General features: G+C 37.5%; 1 protein-coding gene across 1 annotated transcript; it reads right to left on the reverse strand.

The window, feature by feature from the left end:
- Window positions 1-461: 461 nt before the first annotated feature.
- On the reverse strand, window positions 462-18,791 carry kif28 (kinesin family member 28). The gene is made up of 24 exons (XM_079853247.1): window positions 18,727-18,791; window positions 18,531-18,618; window positions 18,166-18,357; window positions 17,815-18,018; window positions 15,359-15,394; window positions 14,952-15,179; window positions 13,969-14,123; window positions 11,657-11,768; window positions 11,476-11,543; window positions 11,217-11,359; window positions 11,017-11,138; window positions 9,346-9,436; window positions 9,191-9,251; window positions 8,945-9,068; window positions 8,631-8,793; window positions 7,203-7,306; window positions 6,739-6,846; window positions 4,568-4,854; window positions 4,350-4,484; window positions 3,199-3,365; window positions 2,133-2,227; window positions 1,852-1,990; window positions 898-1,046; window positions 462-767 (listed from the first exon to the last, which is right to left on the reverse strand). Exons 2-24 carry the CDS (start codon window positions 18,603-18,605, stop codon window positions 609-611), a joined length of 3,117 nt encoding a protein of 1,038 aa, XP_079709373.1. The 5' UTR covers window positions 18,606-18,618; window positions 18,727-18,791; the 3' UTR covers window positions 462-608.
- Between the last annotated feature and the right edge of the window lie 360 nt (window positions 18,792-19,151).

Here is a 19,151-nt window from a genome sequence, read left to right on the forward strand (position 1 = left end):
TGAAAGTTTGGAATTTGAATTTTGTTCCAATGTTTTTTTTTTGTTTTTTTTTTATCACTAACAGAAATGCTCATTCTCACAGATGACAGACATCTCTGAAAACATATTTAAAGCACACCCAGAGTTGAAAGAAAATATAGTTTAAGCTAAAGAATAAGTTTTTGTTATTGTCATGAGTTTATTTGTGAATCCTATTACTAGAACAGGACAGTTATACTAATACAAGAAATGAGAGAACATGTTTTAGAGACCAATGAATCTGTGAGTTGTCTGAAAGATTGCAGAATGCTGTTCTGGCTTGTTTCTAACTAAATAAAGTACATATCAAATCGTATTTTGGGGTGAAAGTATTTAAGAGCTATGTCTATGTATTTGAAAAGTAGTACAAGCTTATATAATAGTCAATGCGGTGTGTTTTGGTTGTACGCATTGACATTTTAGCTGCATTTAGCCGTTTAAAATTCCAAATGCAACCTTAAGACAAAATCAGCATGAATCATTAAAATTGCAAGCAAATATGTCTGTAGCACTTTGTCAACCCTTTAATCAACAAGAATCAGTCTTATAAATGTACAATTTTATGCAGTATAATTGACTTAATAGGTGTATCAGGACCAAATCCCAGACTTTTCTCTCTTTCGACGTACAATGGCAGCCACATCTTGTTTCAGTGTGGTTACACACTGTTCCAGCTGTTCAGAAAAGTCCTTCAGAAGATAGGTATGCTCATCCACAAACAGTCTAAAACCCAACAGGTCTGCTTCTTCCTATGGAGACACAAACGCACAATGGATGCTCTCAACATTACAGTCAAAGCTTGTACACCCCAAAAGACTTTGCTTCGCATGAAAGATTATGTTAAACATCTGAACAACAGAGGCTGATTGGCATAATTACACTGGGTTTGTGTCTGCGCAGCCGCTGAAGTTGCCCCCTAACAGAGGTCATGCTGTGGTAAAACACTTTTAAGGCTTTGGCAAATTCAGCATCACAGCTGGGCCTCAGACTGCCTCTTCGTTCCTGCCGACCGCGGTTATTCTCCACACCTGCGGCAGAATAACGGTGTTATGAACTGAACAGGAGGCAATATGGTCACCCACTTGTAGAAAAGCGAAGCTGTTGTGTGAATACATTTGTGTTCTTGCATGTTTCATGCTTGTTATGTAAGGGATAATGTACAACCAGCCGGTTGTTATCTCAGAATAAACCCCCCACAGGGTGATGAAGGGGGTTTATTCTGAGATAACAACCGGCTGGATGTACATTATCCTGCTTATTACACGGTTACTTGCCACATAAGTAAATAATTAGACACGAAATCTTGATCTGAGTTGAAGTATTTTATTTGGTCTTTAAGCGCAAAGGTTCCGCGGAGAGAGCAGTTGCGGCGCGGCAAGTTCAAACTAGACGGACATTTAGGAGATACGGTATACAGTCATACCACTTATTACACAGCATTTCGCCACAGAAATAATTATGGAGATGAGAGATATTGATTTCAGATTAAACTTTTAAAAAATTTGACCTGTTTTTATCTTATAATCCAACAGTGTTGGATCCAAAACAATACTGGATGGCATAATTAAATAACTGTACACAAAATATTGATTTGACTGAGTTTTAATATTTTATTAGCTCACCAAACCTTCCACAAAACTTCCACAAAGAAAAAATGTTCCTAGCGAGCATATAGCGCTGTTGACTTCAGTAACTAGGATGAGCCTGTGTTATCAGTTTTCAGCGGTTGTTATCTGGGAATAACATACCGCTGGATGGTGCGATTGACCAATCAGAATCAAGTATTTCATCTTGACAGCATAATGTACTAGATGACTTATCAAAAGTACTCACCATTTCTGGCTGAGTTGAGTTGCTCTCTCAGACAGCCGTTTTCTTTCCTCAGTGCTGCATTGACATTTCTCAGCTGTTCCATATCTTGATGAAGGGCTCGGAGAGATGAGCTGAGGTCAGAGCCTCTGGTTTCTGCAGTCTAAACAAACATAAATACACATCCATAAAATAATTCAGTTTCAGACAATCCCAGTATAACCCTGGCCTGGCTCATGCAAAACATTTAAACAATGCACATTTATTTGAAACATACACATGGTCTGTTTATTTAAGGAGTATACCGAGTGTTCTGATGCACTGATCTTGTCAATAATGATGTTGTCCTCTTGAGTCATCTTCACCCCATCCATACAGGAGACTAACTCAGAACATCCTTCTACAAACAGAAACATGTTTATTGGAGAAGTTCAAGAATGCCTCAAAGGCAAATGGTTTGGTTTGATTCTTGTTCCAGTTTCTACAGCGTCTTTGTATTTTCCCTTATCAAATGACTTTATTGTCAATCTTAACTCTTTTAAAAAATGTTGCCAGCCACCACAAGCGTTTTTGATCATTTTCACTTTGATAAAAACATAGATGGAGTGGATCAAGTCCATCAACACCCCTAATGCTTGCACATTCCAATAGCTAGTTCTGGGTCAACATTTCATTCAGTAATATTAGGCAGTTTTGATTATTTTATTTAATCTTGATGATCGCGTTATTTTACATATGCATATTATTACATATGATATTGCTTGTTTCTGCATCTTCCTTGCACGTGTATTGATTAGGAAAGATGAGTAATAGTGCCTCCTACCTTATAACAGTGAAAACATGGAAAGCCGGAAAAGTTTGGGGTCAGTAAGATTTTGCTTTAAAAGAAACAATAACTCATATTAAGCAATGACCCATAAAATTAATCAAAATTGTAAGAAAATACATTTGTATAATGTTAAAAAAAGGTTTCCATTTCAAATAAGTGCTGTTCTTTTGAACTCCCATCAAAGAATCCTGAAGTTTTTCAGTTTTCACAAAAAAATTAAGCAGCACAAATAAGAAACCTTTTTTTTTTTTTTTTGCACCAAACCAACATATTATAATGATTTCTAAGGGATCCTGTGACACTGAAGACTGGAGTAATGATGCTGAATATTCAGCTTTGCATCACAAGAATAAATTATATTTTAAAATATATTAAAATAAAAAAAACTGTAATAATATTTCACAAAATTACTATTTTATTGTATTTTCTTTAATCAAATAAATGTAGCTTTGGAGAGAATAAGATTCTTATTTCAAAAACATTAAATAAACCTCACCAACCCCAAACTCTTGAATGTTTGAGTGTAATATAGAGGCTTTTACCCTGCAGACCCCACAGCTCCAGCACCAGGGCATTGCTCTGCAGGTAGTTCAGCAGTTCCTGAGAGGTTCTCATAGCAGTGAACTGGACTCTGTGGTCCATCAGCGGGTTCACATTGTGCCATATCGCTGGAGTGTAGAGGGGCTGCGGGCAGTCAAACACCCGAAACCTGTCAAGCAGAGTTCAAAAGTTCTTTCTTTAGCTCAAATCACATTTCATTTCAAATCTCAACAGGAATGCAAATCATCAGATATGGCATTATTGTTAACTAAAACTAAAATAAAGCTAAAATCAAATCAAATATAAATGTTAGATGGAAAAACAAACTAAATATTTATATATATACATATAAATATATATATATATATATATATATATATATATATATATATATATTTTTTTTTTTTTTTTTTTAAATAAGCTTAAATTACTAACTGAAATAATAATAAAGATATTTAGAGAAAAAAAAAACGAATAAAAATGAGACAATCTGATAAAATTACTAAAAATAAAACAAAAATTTAAATACAAACTTTAATGTATACAAATAAAAGTAACATATTAATAAATTAAGAGTAAATAAATAACTCAGTAATAAATAAATTCAGACATGTCATACACCGCAGTGTTCATTATTATGACTAGTGTACTAAGGTCAAAAATAATCTGGTGATTAATTTAGGTAAATAATATTGGTTGATAATCAACACCTTACGAGATTTATGGAACTTTTGATATGAACAAGTATTATTACTAATATTAAACAAAAAAATAAGCTTTCATAAAATCCATACTAAGCAGTCTCACACAGATACTTCATGAAGAGTTCCATCACTTAATATTCAGCAATATTACTGACCTGACTGCACTGACACTATTGGATGAAAACTCAACTTAGCTGTATGATTACATCACTGCTTTTAGCTGAATTGAACTCATTTCCTAATTGATGTATTTTACAGTTATTGAACCGAAATGAATCAACACTGAACTGATTTCAACTGTATAATGACTGTTTACTATTGTCCTTTTAAAGCTGCTTTACGGCAGAATTGAATTCCATTTGCATCACTGAATCGTTATTTTCCTGTAATCACTGTAAAGCTGCTTTGAAACGACCTGTATTGTATGAAGCGCTATATAAATAACTTACCCAATTTGCACGCCTCTGTTGCGAGCCTCTTTAACCCAGCGTAGGCCACAGCACTGATCCAAAACCAGCTGAAAGTCCAGCCGCTTCCCAAGCAGCTCTGACGGGTCAATAAGGATGTCATCTTCACCCAGGGGCCTGCAAATGATAAATAGCATAGCACTACCAATATTTCACTCATGTAATCAACATTCTCGTTTACATGTAGAAATGTTACCCACAATCCCATGGGGCTGCAGGGCACAAGCTGTGTCTGCAGTATTGCCTCCTCCGTTCCTTCGGGACCCACCACTTCCACCTGCTCCTCCAGAGGGATGCGGAACGCCAGGGACTGCAGCCACAGGTGAGCACTGCCCAGGTGCAGCGGCTCCAGAGGATCCCAGAACGGATCTCTTTCCCTGGGAAGAGGAGCTCGGTCTGCCCCCTCTCCTCCTCCCACCTGCTGCTGGTACGCCTCTTCCATCAGAAACTTACGGTTGACAAATTTGGCTTTGGACCACATCCACACCTGAGAAGACATTGATTTCCAAGGGATTTATAAGGGCAACTTTTCTACCCTTTTTAAATGAATGCCATCCTTTTCATCTTAAATGTATTAAATAAATGCAATTAGAATAACAAGACACTTTGAGGCTGTCACCAATTGAAATCAGTATCAACAAAATCCAGATGTGGCACAGATGCTTCATCCATTTACACCGCCTGTTTAAAGGCACACTATGTAATTTTTCACCACTAGAGGTCGCTTATTCAAAACTAAGACGTAGCTTGATGACGCCGTGATTTCGTCTCGAGAGCAGTGGAGCTTTTGTTATTCTGCAGACTACCTCTTCCAGTCATATATGTGGGGTAACAGTTTAGATACATTTGAGTGTGTGTTGAAAGTTATGTTAATGCTACTCTGTGCGTTCCCTACTATGCGGCTACTATGAGACACTTGTTACACTGCAGTAAGCTGGATCGATATAAGGTATGGCAAAACATCGCGGTAAATCAAGAACACTAGATTTGAACGTCTAATAAAACATAATATATTAAAGCGTCTTTGGTGTTTCCATGGTTTCTACAGATTAAAACCAGAAATCGAGGGTAACGCGGGTATGATGTCATTGATAGGCGACGTTAAAACTGCTTATTTCTCTGGATTTAAACATTCTTAGAAACATTTGGGATAATGTAAGTGCACAACTCAACAAAATATTAAACATTGTTCTAGTGGTTTTTGGATATTTTAATCCAAAAATCTTACATATAGTGCCTTTAATGCAGCTTAGAGATGCCATAAATGCATTTACAATGCAGTAACAATTTCATAAATAACATTATGAGATTAATGTTTTAAATAGACAATGTACTGAAAATAAAAACATTAAATACAGTAAAAAATGAAATTATACTTATGAAAATAAAACTGCCAGTGGCTCATAGTATAGGTAATAGCCCCATAGTCACTTTCTTAATGTGCCAGTCAATTCGATTTTTTCAAAAATCCTAATCCATTCAGGAATGAAGCAAGTCACTGTCTTTATGACTGGGCCATTGAATCATTGACTCACCCGATTCATTCGAAAATGCTTAATCATTCAGGAACAAAATATCACTGTAATGATAGGAGAGGCAACGGTTCTGCTGTCGATACTGACAATATTGTGTCAAAAATGTATGTCTCTAAATATTAACTTAAACCTATTTTTAATTTATTTATTAATTATATACCACTAGATAAAGTATAAAACAGTGATGATCTTGAAAAGAGGACAAATAGCATCTGGCTCAAGGTCATGGTATTTAAAACTGGATTGCCCAACCTAAAATCAGACTGATGGGCACCCAACAGAACTCTTTATAAAAGTCTTAAAGGCACAGCAGCAAAAACTGCCTGTTTTAATATATGGGTCAGAGAGAGGGTGGACAATATGCATGTCAAATTAAATTACAACTGTCTTTGGTGCAAAAAAAACATTGAGTAGTATTATAAGTGAACTTAAGGGCAATAAATAAAAGTTTAATAAAAAAAAGTAAAGGTTTAAGCGCTAAATTGATATCGGGTGAGACATGGAAAGTTTTTGTGCATGTTGTGAGATAATATAACATCCATGCCCTTGTGATTCTGCTCTACATCTGATTCTGTAATCGCATTAGTCTCTTATTCAATTACACCAGTCAATGTTTTCAAAAACATCTAATTCCATCTAGGAAAATCACATCACCTGACATCTGCGTCAAACACTGTTTGGCAGTAAGATAGTTCTGTAAACTGAGAAAGAGACACTATTTCCAGCTATTTTGACGCCCACTTTTTTCACTACTTTTAAGTGTTGCGCATTTCCAAAAATCAAAGGAGCTTCTTATCCGTAATTGATTTAAATTCCCACAGAATCATAATTCTCACCTGTTTGCTCTCTACAGATGTCACTCGCACCGCAATGTCCTTCTCCAGGTCATGACCCTTAGAGTCTGTCATTGCCAGATTCTTGATTTCCAATTTGAATTCAACTCCCTGAAAAGATCAAGATTTGAAGGTGCACTGCATTATTTTTACCTTTGGCTACAGTATGACAGCCTTATAGAGGCTTGTACAGATACTGTGGATGCAACATCACAAAAATGTTTTCAGTTAGCTCCACCATTGTAAAAATAACCAAGTTAGGTATAAGGAACCAGAGTGATAAAGTAAGTAGCATTTGACTGGCACAAATCGATTTTTATTTTATTTTTTGTTATGGTTTAAACTTCACTGTAGTGAATCTTTGAACTCCATTTCTCCATTGAACTCAAGAGGCATTTTCCAGCTACTGTTTGTCAAAAATGAATGGATATACTCTACATGATTGCAAGTTCAGTAACTGTACTCACCTTCTTTAGCTCTTTACTCATTTGATTAGCTTCTGTCACCATGGGCATCAGCTTTATATAGTCATAGAACACAGGTAGTAGACTGGGGTCAGGCTGGTGTGGCCCTGCAAGTGATGTTATTGTTAACTAAAACTATTAAAATAATTTTCCTTCATAAAAGAAAAATAGAATAATGTTGCCTTGGCATTTAACTGAAATAAGTTGAAGTTTCTAAAATTACTAAAACAAAAACTGAAATAAAAATGATTTAGATTTTCATTTTTTTAAAGCACACAGAATGGTTAAAACATTAAAATGCAAATATAAAAACAAAAGCTAATTATTAATTGATAGCGCACTAATGTAGTTATTAATATGAGAGAGAGAGAGAGAGAGAGAGAGAGAGAGAGAGAGAGAGAGAGAGAGAGAGAGAGATTAAGCGTGTGTGAATTACCTGAGTCTGTGAGTCTCTCAACAGTGTTCGGCACCAGCGTCTACTAATAGCGAAATTCTAAGTTTATCTGCTTCAAAAACAGCGCCGTTATTACCTCGCTAGTGAGAAATGCCATGTAGCTTTTAAGTTGCTAAACTATTTTACTGATAAATTCATTAGGGCAGCGCTGACAACACGTTTCTGTGCGTGTCGTTACTGTTTGTGTGTGCATTTGAGTGGAGAGAGAGAGCGGGAGAAAGAGGGTATGGTGCTTACAGTACCAAATAAAACAGACTTTTGTGGCAAAAAAAATGGAAATAATTTGTTGTTTCTATCCTATTGTTTACTATATTTATTTAGGTTTTGGTTCTTTTTCTGTTTTAGTCTGTAAGGACCTTTGAAATAACTGAAATAATTTGGTGAAGTGATATGGAACTCTAAATGTACGTTCACACCGCCGCCAGCGAGAGCGTCAAAACTCGCTCTCTCCACCCTGCCAACGACGCCGGAGAAAGATTCGGGGACGCTCTGATGCTCTGACGTAGATCGAAGGTGTTATCTTTTTAAACCAATGTTTACAGGATTGCGTTCTCTGGAATCCTCTCAGGCGGAGGACTTCTACATTCTGATTGGTTGCCACCGAACCGCGTCATAGCTTATTACCATAAAGTTGACTTGACTTCAACTCTCCTCGCCGCTCTCACCATCCAAGACTCGCCGGAGCTCGCCGCCGGCTCTCATTGAAAATGAATGACTTCCGGCCACTTTGACGCTCTCGCCGGCGGCGGTGTGAACGCACAGTAATGTGGTCAAGATCTGTCTGGAACTACTTTAGCCGTGTGTTTCCCTGAAAATACGTTTGTCAAACAATCGGATTCACATCTCAACAGCCCCATAGTATAGTATATAAATAATACTACAATAACACTGGATGCATCTAAATTAAACCAAACCTAAAGATATCTAATTAAAAAAAAAGACATTTCATTCGATTTAAATCCAAACCCCACACATACGTTGGCCCTGATCTTCACACAGAGACTGAATGTGGAAGCCCTCGGCCTCTGCCAGCTCAGACTGGAAGTAATCATAGTCATAGCGACTCCAGTCCTCTCCTGAGCGCTCCGATGGGAAGCCAATGAACAGGTAAGTGCTGTTCGAACCCAGGACAAGTCGATCCTTCATCAGTACAGAACAAAGGTAGGTTAACGATAAGCCAAAACTCAACTTGGTAATTCACACAGATCACCATTTCGATTCATACTTGAAAAATGTCTGTATGATTCAAGTACATATAGAAAATAATACAGATACAGATAATTAAACACACCAAATGCTGCAGCTCTATCCTTTTAGATACCGGCACTCCATTCACAATGACCTTTGACCCGGACACAGGAGTAATTGAAACTCTCCTTTGCTGGTTTGAGAACACAGCATGTTTCTCCTGAATGCTGAAATCAGGAAATCCAAATTAATTTTTTTTAAATAAATGTTTCATACATCGTTAATGTTTATTCTGGGGTGCATTTCATATTGGAACACAATCTATTCATCTTTCCCATGCTTGACTTACCCTAGACCCCTAATAGAGATCACTCTGGGCGAGTTGTCTGCCAGACCAATATCCCATTCACCTTCTCATAGAAAGATATAAATTACATATTGCATTTAGTTAATATATGGATATGATATAACTGGTCTGATGTCACTATTATAAGACAAACTCACCTTCCTGTATGAATAGCTTCACCACACCAGAAAGCTGAGCATCCTCATTGATGTTCATTATGTACGGATGCATCTGCATCATCCTGCGTTCCTAAAACGGGAAGAGATTTTTGAGAGATTGGTGTTTAAATGAGGGAAAGGATTTGTGATTGCTAGGGGAGAACTGTCCATAACGGTGTTGTTATTTTTAACTAAAACTATTCAAAACTGTTGTTATAAATTAAAATAAAATATAAATATTAGAATATTAGTTCCTTAATGATTAAGCATTTTCGAATGAATTGGGTGAGTCAATGATTCAATGACCCAATCATAAAGACAGTCACTTGCTTAGTTCCTAAATTAATTTAGAAAATGAATGGGAAAAAAAAATGCCGTTTTGAATGAATCAGTTTAATGAAGGAATTGCAGTGACTTGCCGCCACCAAAGGCTGGTTTTAGTTTCTAGTTTTTATTTGAAGTATAATTTATTTTTCTCCACTATTTCATGTTTCTATAGTCAGTATATTTTATATTTAAAACATTAATCTTATAACGTTATATATTAAATTGCAGTGTAAATGCATTCATGGCATCTCTGAGCTGCTTTAAACAGTGTGTAAATACATCTAAATGGCATTTCTGAATATAAGAATATAAAATGTAAAAAACTTAAACGAAAATTAGAAATCTGAAATAAAACAAGTCAACGAACTAAAACTTAAATAAATGTAAATTAAAGCGAAATAGAAACTAAATAGAAATAGAAAAATGACAAAAGCTAAAATTAAAATACAAGCCATTTCAAACTAGTAATAAATTCTAACATTCTGTAAATAATACTAAAAAATAAGTCACTTTGGATAAAAGAATCTAATGGCTCGTAATTTACTCATTCCAGCAGGTTCACTACTGCATATCTGTCAGGATTCCTGTCTTGTGTTCCCCTTGTCTTGTGTGGACTTTTATGTTATTTCCTGTTTTGCGCCATGTTTGTAGTCCTTTGTAGTTTTTCATGTTGATTAGTCTCCCCAGGTGTATCTTGTTTTCTCATTACCTTGTTAAGCTTGTTTGCCCCTGTATGTATATATACCTCTTGTGTTTCACTTGTTACTTTATCAGTTGTTGTACATGTAATGGTTTCTTCTTGTTCTGTTATTCTCGTGGTTCTGTTCCTTTCTTCCTTGAGTTTTTTATCTGTTCCATGTGTTACTTTATTAAAAACCCTGTATTTAGATCCTCGCCTTTGCCTGGTTTCTCCGGCTCATTACAATATCAACTGATGTACTGCATTTAAGTGATGCTTATACTGTACCTAAAACATTTTTGGAGAGTCAGAATGAAATACATATCTATAGGTCATACATACAAACATGTCAACATCTCAGTGTTGAATTAATTAGCCCCTGACAAAAGAATATAAGTTTGTATAAATATTTTGTTTAAACTGTGAATTCTCTGAGATCATGTACCATTACTGGTTTTAGAGGCCAACTTTAGACATAAATTAATATTTATTGTGTATATTTTCTAAGGAGGAAGTGATCTTGGAGGACACTTACATTTATGAATTTTGCATATGCATTCAAAGCGTTAATGAATTCAGTATATATGTTCCCAGGCATTTCTGTGAGAAACTCGTAAGTGTTTTAAATCCTAAGTCACACCATGTAAAAGAGCATCTTTGTGTACCTGTGTTATAGTTGCATACTGAGTCTCCCAGTCTTTTAAGGCCTCTTGAAGATGCTGTTCCCACAATGTCTGAATGGCTCGAATCTGCAGTTCATTATGAGTCAACAATCGCCGCAGCTCCTCTACAACAGACAACACTTTAAATTAGATGTAATGTACTCGCATTTAAAATTTCCTTGTATTTCTACCACCTTACATACTCGTCTCATCATCAGCTTTACGGCCCTCTTGGCCCAGTCGGCTTAGTCTCATAAGTAGTTTTGCATTTTCTGCCTTGAGTTCCTTCACCAGTCGTTCTGTGGGACTCTCATTCACCACGGCTTTATTCTGGATCCGCTTGGCCCTGAAAAGAAGGACATTCGACAATGTGTATGTTGGAATATATTATGTGTATTAGGCTGACGCAAAACTAAATACAGTAATGACTAAATGTATGTAACTTTTTATTTAAGAACCCACCTCTCTGCATATCGAAGAGTAGAAAGAGACTCTTCATAGCAAATATCTGCAGGGCTTAAGGTTGCAATCTGTGAACGAGGATCAATGCAAATACTTTAATTCTAAAACATCACAATGACATTGTTCTAGTTTTGTTTGCCTCAGCCATTAAATTGAGAAAACTATGGGCAAAGTTACTTACCATGACGGTTCGACTGTTACCACCAAGAGCAGACTGCAGTAATTTGGTGAGGACAGAGTCTCTATAAGGAATGTGAACTACTTTCTTCCCAAGAGCCGTGTCTGCTAGAGCGCTTTATAGACAGATAAATGCAAAACAATTAACGACACTTAACTTTAACAATAACACAAATCAAACGAAAGTGGCTCCAAAATGTACTTGGACACATAGGCAACACTTAAAAGTTATTAGCAAAATTAACCCCTACCCCACTTATTATACGGCTAATCACTAAATAAATAAATAAATATGTGGGCATGATATATTGACTTAAATTTAAATTATTTTATAGTCTTACAGTATATAATTAGCTTCAGCTAAATAAAAAATAGTCCATTATAATGTACAAAACAATCGACCTAGCAACAAGATGAACACTGCAATAATATTACAGTAATATTAGTAATAAAGTCCTAAAGGTCATTTTCACAATCGATATCAGAGATATAAGAATGCATACAGTCAAACCAAAATTTATTCAGACACCTTCAACATTTCTCACATTATCACAATTTATTCGCTATAGTTTAGAAAACGGTAATAAAATTTGACAAGAACTGTTAGACTGTCTCACAAATGAATTAGGTTGAATATCTGTCAGCTGTTAAATTAAATAGATAATAGCAATTTAGGTCAACCAATTACCAAGCAATGCCTAATTTTGTTCAGTCTGTGATGTAAAAAGGTCGCATTAGCAATTAAAGAAAAAATCAAAACATGGTCAGTTCAAAGTGTCTGAATAAATTTTGGTCCCAAATTTTTATACATTTTACTGGTAGTCCACTATATGACTTTTTTGGGTATAATGTCACAGTTTACTTTATTTTGCTATCCTCACTTAAATTAACTATAGTGTCCTGCACCCACTAGTTAAAAAAAAAAAAATTATATCTGGTGTCTGAATAATTTTTGGTTTAACTGTATATACGCTCACCGGCCACTTTATTAAGTACACCTTGCTAGTACCGGGTAGGAGCCCCTTTTACCTTCAGAACTGCCTTAATTCGTCATGGCATATATTCTGGAAACATTTCTCAGAGATTTTGGTCGATATTGATATAATAGCATCCGTGATGTGAATTTCCCAAAGGTTCTCTATTGGATTGAGATCTGGTGACTGTGGAGGCCATTTGAGTTTAGTGAAACCAGTTTGAGATGATTTGAGCTGAAACCTGTTGTGTTATCCTGCTTTAAGTAGCCATTAAAAAAGATGGGTATAATGTGGTCATAAAGGGATGGACATGGTCAGCAACAGTACTCCGGTAGGCAGTGGCGTTTAAACAATGCTCATTTGGTACTAAGGGGCCCAAAGTGTGCCAAGAAAACTTCCCTGACACCATAACACCACCATCAGCCTGAACCGTTGATACAAGTTAAGATGGATCCAAGCTTTCATGTTGTTTACACCAAATTCGGACCCTACCATCTGAATATTGCAGCAGAAATAGAGACTCATTAAACCAGGCAACGTTTTCCCAATCTTCTATTGTTTAATTTTGGTGAGGCCATACAATTGTAGCCTCAGTTTCCTGGTCTTAGCTGAGAGGAGTGGCACCGGTGTGTTCTTCTGCTGCTGTAGCTCGTCTGCTTCAAGGTTGGACGTGTTGTGTGTTCAGAGATACTCTTCTGCAGACCACGGTTATTTGAGTTACTGTTGCCTTTCTATCAACTCGAACCAGTCTGGCCATTCTCCTCTGACATCTGGCATCAACAAGGCATTTTCACCCACAGAACTGCTGCTCAATGGTTATTTCCTCTTTTTCAGGCCATTCTCTGTAAACCCTAGAGATGGTTGTGCATGAAAGTCCCAGTATATCAGCAGTTTTTCTGTAATACTCAGACCAGCCCGTCTGGCACCAACAACCTCATATTCAAAGTCACTTAAATCACCTTCCTTCCCCATTCGGATGCTCAGTTTGAACGTCAGCAGATTGCCTTGACGGTGGGTGCTTCTCAATACTCAAATTGATTCCTCCTTTCCTCGCTCCTACGTCCTCCAGCCCGTGACCCGCAAACAGATCGTACTCAGCCATTTTGAAGGACATCTCAATTTTCTAGTTGCACCGAGAGGATGCAAGGAACGAGGAGTGAGTAAGGAAACGAGGATGCACAAATAAGAAATGAGAAGCACCTTGTGTCTACTTGCCTAATGGCAGTGAGTTGCTGTCATGTGATTGGTTGATTAGATATTTGCACTAACGAGCAGTTCAAAAGGTATACCTAATAAAGTGGCCAGCGAGTGTATATAGGTTCTATAGTATGTATCTGCTGACCTGATGACATTTCCAAGTGTAGTTAAACTGAGATTGATTGCAGTGCCCTCTTTAAGCCTGTCGGCCTCTGACCCTGATGACCTTTGTCTCTCACTACCAGCCAAGTCCACTAGGTAAATGTTGGACTGTTTGGTGATGCACTCCTTTGAGAAGATCTACAAGCACAGTGAGCATACAAGTAAAGAATCTGTGAGAAAAAAAACCACTGCAGATCATCTAGAATATGAGGCTCCATTTACACTTGTCATTAAAACGCAGCCTATATCTGAATTTTGTCCACAAATGCATTGAAAAGACAGATCGGATCTCTGCCCCATGATTGCAGAAGTTTTTCTAAAAGAAACCCTATAATTTCACTTATAATCAATAAATTAATTTCATTTCAGCATGAGCTCACATACTGAGCAGTGTTGTTTTAGTATCTTTGAGATACTATTATAGTTTTTTATATATATATATATTGAATTCGTTTTTAGTTTTGTATTTTCCATTTTAATTTTATTTAAAAATGTTAGTAATTTTGGTAGGTGTTTTGTCATTTTTATTAGTTACTATTTTTTTGTAAATGTCTATATGGTTTTTATTAATTATTATTTCGGTTTTAGTTATTTTAGTACATAAAGTCAAACTAAATGAAAAATGTTGCTTTGGCAACTAGATTTGATCTAGATTCTTTTTTATTTTAGTTCAATTTTATTTCAAGTAACAAACATTTTTTATGGTTTTAGATAACCTATTCCTTTGCAACCTATACCTAAATAAACAGTTGTGTAATCGACACTTCACGGTTAGTTAATTCCAGTTATATTTTACTTAATCATTTAACAACATTTTAAATAATTTGCGGGGAAAACAGATCCGATCTGTTACATGGATACAGAAGCTACTTAACGTGGACGAATGTAAACATGCTATGTTCTGATTGGGTGAACGCATGTTAATGCCAAGTGTAAACACTGCTAGTCAGTTGGCAGAAAGGACACCTGTTTGAGCTGGACGATGATGAGCATGTGCGAGCGACTGCTGTTGGCGTTCATGTGTGTGGCTGCAGTGGTGCGCGTGCGCGTTCCCTGCTCCATCAGCTGCTCCACCTGTACTGCACTGTCGCAGGGCACCCGCTTTAGCCCCTCCACGTAGAAACCCCTCTGTTGGTCCTCTCTCACCCGCAGACCACCCGCAGATCGGCTGATCTTCGATAGCAGGTCTACAACCTGAGCAAAGTTTGAAGTGCCACTCAAGTCATGTAAAACATCACTTTAAACATCAGCAAGTCATCATTTAGCAGACGGTTTCATCCAGCATACACTTACTACAAATAAATTGGGGACTGGACCACAGTTAGAACTGTTAAACATGAATTAATTTGTTTCAGATAAGGGTGAATTCTTACCTGTTCATTGTAGATTTCCAACATGCTGAAAAATACCTGTAGTTGATTTAAAAAAGGAAGTATTTTTAAGGTAAAAAGTAATGCTATTTCTGTATGCATTACATTTTTTTTAGGGGCACCTATTGTAATCGTTAGTGTTCTTCTTCTACTGAAGTCTATGGCAGCCCATAGAACCATATGGTAAATATTTGTCACACAGATAGAGGACAATCTGAACATTAACACAGCAATTTTGGAGTCTCTAACTCAATCCCTCCAGCACCACCAACTGTCCAAATTTGCACTATGATGTCACCCTATGACAGGTAGCACCTCACTGCAGTACACGAGATCCAGGGGGTGGAGTTGGATCCAGATCTAAGGGGTGGAGATTGGTAGGTTTAGGGGTGGGTTTAGGCATCAGGGGGTGGAGATGGGTAGGTTTAGGTATATGTAAGGTGGGAGCAACTCCTCCCCCTGGATTTCGTGTTCTGCAGTCAGGACCATCTCCCCTATGATGTAATTTTCTGTCAGAAAAAAACTTTCCGCCATTTTGTATTTTTCTGAAAAAACTACTTTTCCGAACTAATCCTAGACGGTTTGTCCGACTTTCATGAAAATCAAAACAGATCATCTTCAGAACATGCCGACAAAAAACATGGAATTCAAGTTAATTAGTCAAATTATTCTAAAATAACTTGCGAACAAAATTCTACAAAAAGCATGCCAAAGTGAAGAGGCTATTTCTCCGAAACACTTAAAAGTACTCAGACCAAACTTTGCTTGTGTTATGACAACCATGACCTGAGAGTACCTGCACAGTTTTGGTACAGTGCCACCTAGTGGTAAGGAGACAAGAAAAATGGCTTTTATTTGCTTATTACTTCTGAACAGTTTGGCCAAGTTTCGGTGCAGCATACAGTCGAACAATACCCAGTTTTCCCATGTCAGCCATTTTGATTTTTTTTTCCAAAAAAGCTACACTATGGCCCTGTCCCAAATGGCACACTTCATGTGCACTTTCGGTCTTGTGGACTTACAATGGCTGCCACGTGCGCGTGTCCGTTAAGTCCGTGAGACCGCAGTGTGTCCCATTTCTCATTTTTAGATCTCAGAAGGGTGCTCGCGAGCGCCCCCATGTGGTCGATTTGCGCCCTTGATGTGCACTTTTGCCGAGCCCGCGCTGATGCGGATCCCGCAGCAGACTTCTTCCCGACAGTCAAAGCGGCATTACGTCACGAAAGTGCGGACTCAGAGGAAGACCGCGAGTGCTTAGGGTTCCATTTGGGACAGGGCATATATTGCCAAAAGTATTGGGACACCCCTCCAAATCATTGAATTCAGGTGTTCCAATCACTTCCATGGCCACAGGTGTATAAAATCAAGTACCTAGGCATGCAGACTGCTTCTACAAACATTTGTGAAAGCTCAGTGATTTCAAGCGTGGTACAGTGATAGGTTGCCACATGTGCATTAAGTCCATTCGTGAAATTTCCTCACTACTAAATATTCCACGGTCAACTGTTAATGGTATTATAACAAAGTGAAAGCAATTGGAAACAATTACAACTCAGCCACAAAGTGGTAGGCCACGTAAAATCACAGAGCGGGGTCAGCGCATGAGATGTGATGTCATTAAGAATGAGATGTCATTAATGTCATAAGAATGAAATGTCATTAAAGGTTATGTGCATGTAAAGGCAGACGTCATAAAACTTTTGGCAATATAGTGCATATTTTATGAACACATTGGCGTATCATTATGAAATTTGGTATGTGTCTTCGGCACAATGCCCTGAATGTACTCAAAAAGTTTCGGGGCTGCACCACGTTGTGGTCAAAAATTATAATCAAAAAAAAAAAAAATTGCTAATAGCTTTTCATTAGAGTGATCTTGATAAATCCATGGGATCATGCCGAGAATATCGATACCAATTATGTCATAATTAGCTGAACTTCCTGTCCACCCTTTTATTTTATTTTTATTTAAAAATCCACCTTTTCAAACTACTCCAAGACCAACTTCCATTGAAGTTGAAACTTTGAATTCACCAAATTCGACCGGCAAAAAGTTATAGATTTCATGTCGATAGACAAACCGTTTTCTTTTCCCGTGTCAACAAATTTGATGGCATAATGTCAGACTGCATCTGAATGGTGCTTTCACATCTGTAGTTAAGTTCATTTGGTCCGGACCAAGGGCAAAAAATTATACAGTGTAGCATTTTTCAGCCGTTTTGGTTCCTTTACACACCACACTGATTGCTCTGGTCCGAATTAGTTGACGAGTTGGTGAAACAAACCAAAATGCATTCAATTTATGTAATTTTTCCTTCTAGTTACATTTGTCTTCAGCATGTTTTTTTAATTAATTCTAAATTGCATCAAACCAAATAGAAACTGAGACCAAACTTTTACAAAGCATTGCATTATTTAGCATGACTCAAAATGAATCACCTTGAATATGACTGACAAACCTGACACTGCCTGCTGTCTTGGGTGCTCCTGATAGACTGAAATAGTCTCTCGCAGAGGGTGGGTATGAGGCCTTTGTTAGAACCATAACCGACCATGGAGTAACTCTTCCCAGAGCCAGTCTGCCCATATGCCAGTAATGTGGCATTGTAGCCCTGCAGTGCATTATCCAGAATGCCTTGCCCCAAATCCAGAAACACACTTGTCTGTAAATGACCACAGGGGATTGAATCAAATAGAAACTTTGTTAGCTCAGCTGTTACCAGTTAAGCACACATTTCATCATTGTAAACATTCCCAAAGATGCATCCTCTTTTGCCAGGTGAGATAACATCTATAAAAGCTGATGTTACCTGGTCTGCATAGCGCCCACCTGCCTCCTCAGGTACAAACAGACCATCTTTGTTTCTACTGAAGCCGCTATGGGACCAGTAAGTGTAGTCGAAAGTGAAGGTGCGGCTGTTCTGCGGGTTACGAGGGTCCTGAATACTGATGTTGTTCGAGGCCATTGAGATCACACAGCGACTGCCTGCATCCCGCTCTCTCTGTATAACCAAGAATAAGCTTCAATTTTGAAAGGCTTCAAAGTCTCAAAGCTGTTCTTGCATCTCAACATAGTCAACCTGTTAAATTGGACAACCAAATTAACCTTAAAATGCATTCATGCACACCTTACTATATACCTTTGCAGTATTTGAGATAAACTGGCTGTACTAACCTTATTGAAAGGCCTGACTCTGACTGCCACTTTCACACAGTCCTTGCTGGCCATTTCGATTCCCCTCACCCTCATGCTCACGTGGATACTTCGGACACAGAAAACACAGAATGAGTGTCAGAGCAACAGGATGAAACCTGAGCACTTTGTTACGCTCACTTTCTACCAGGGCCCAGCAAGATGAATAATTCAGTACCCTTAGTTTCTGTAAAGATCACTTCCACACAGTCTCCATGCTTTAAACATGGAAGTAAACCTTAGGATGAAGGGCTCTTTAGCCATGTCTCATTTAGGACACTCTAGCTACTTAGATGAACAGTTTATTGGCCTAGTATTCAACAGCTGTTTGTATAATTGCTGGTTATAAGTGGTGATTGCTGGCTATTTCTTGTATTGCTTATACTTAGGGTTGACTTGGGCCAGGAATAAGCAACCCAAAACACACTAAAATGACTTGTATAACCTTAGTAGCCTCATTGCAACACCCTGTCAACTACAGTCAACATTCTACTAGCAGTGCTATTATAAAACCACTATACATACAGTATATTGCATCTTGGTTACAAGTCATTTTAAGGTCTTTTACTTTTTGCAGGAAAACAGTAAAATGGTTGAATCAGT

Source organism: Squalius cephalus (genome assembly GCF_949319135.1).
Source record: "Squalius cephalus genome assembly, chromosome: 20".
Classification (NCBI taxonomy): domain Eukaryota; kingdom Metazoa; phylum Chordata; class Actinopteri; order Cypriniformes; family Leuciscidae; genus Squalius; species Squalius cephalus.

Coding starts and splice junctions, on each gene's coding strand:
- kif28 (XM_079853247.1), bottom strand. CDS start 18,605: ATGAGGGTGAGGGGAATCGAAATGGCCAGCAAGGACTGTGTGAAAGTG. Junction 11,769..13,968: donor ACACTTGGAAATGTCATCAG/GTCAGCAGATAC, acceptor CTGTCTATAAAG/CGCTCTAGCAGACACGGCTC. Junction 6,847..7,202: donor TGAGTAAAGAGCTAAAGAAG/GTGAGTACAGTT, acceptor TGATCTTTTCAG/GGAGTTGAATTCAAATTGGA.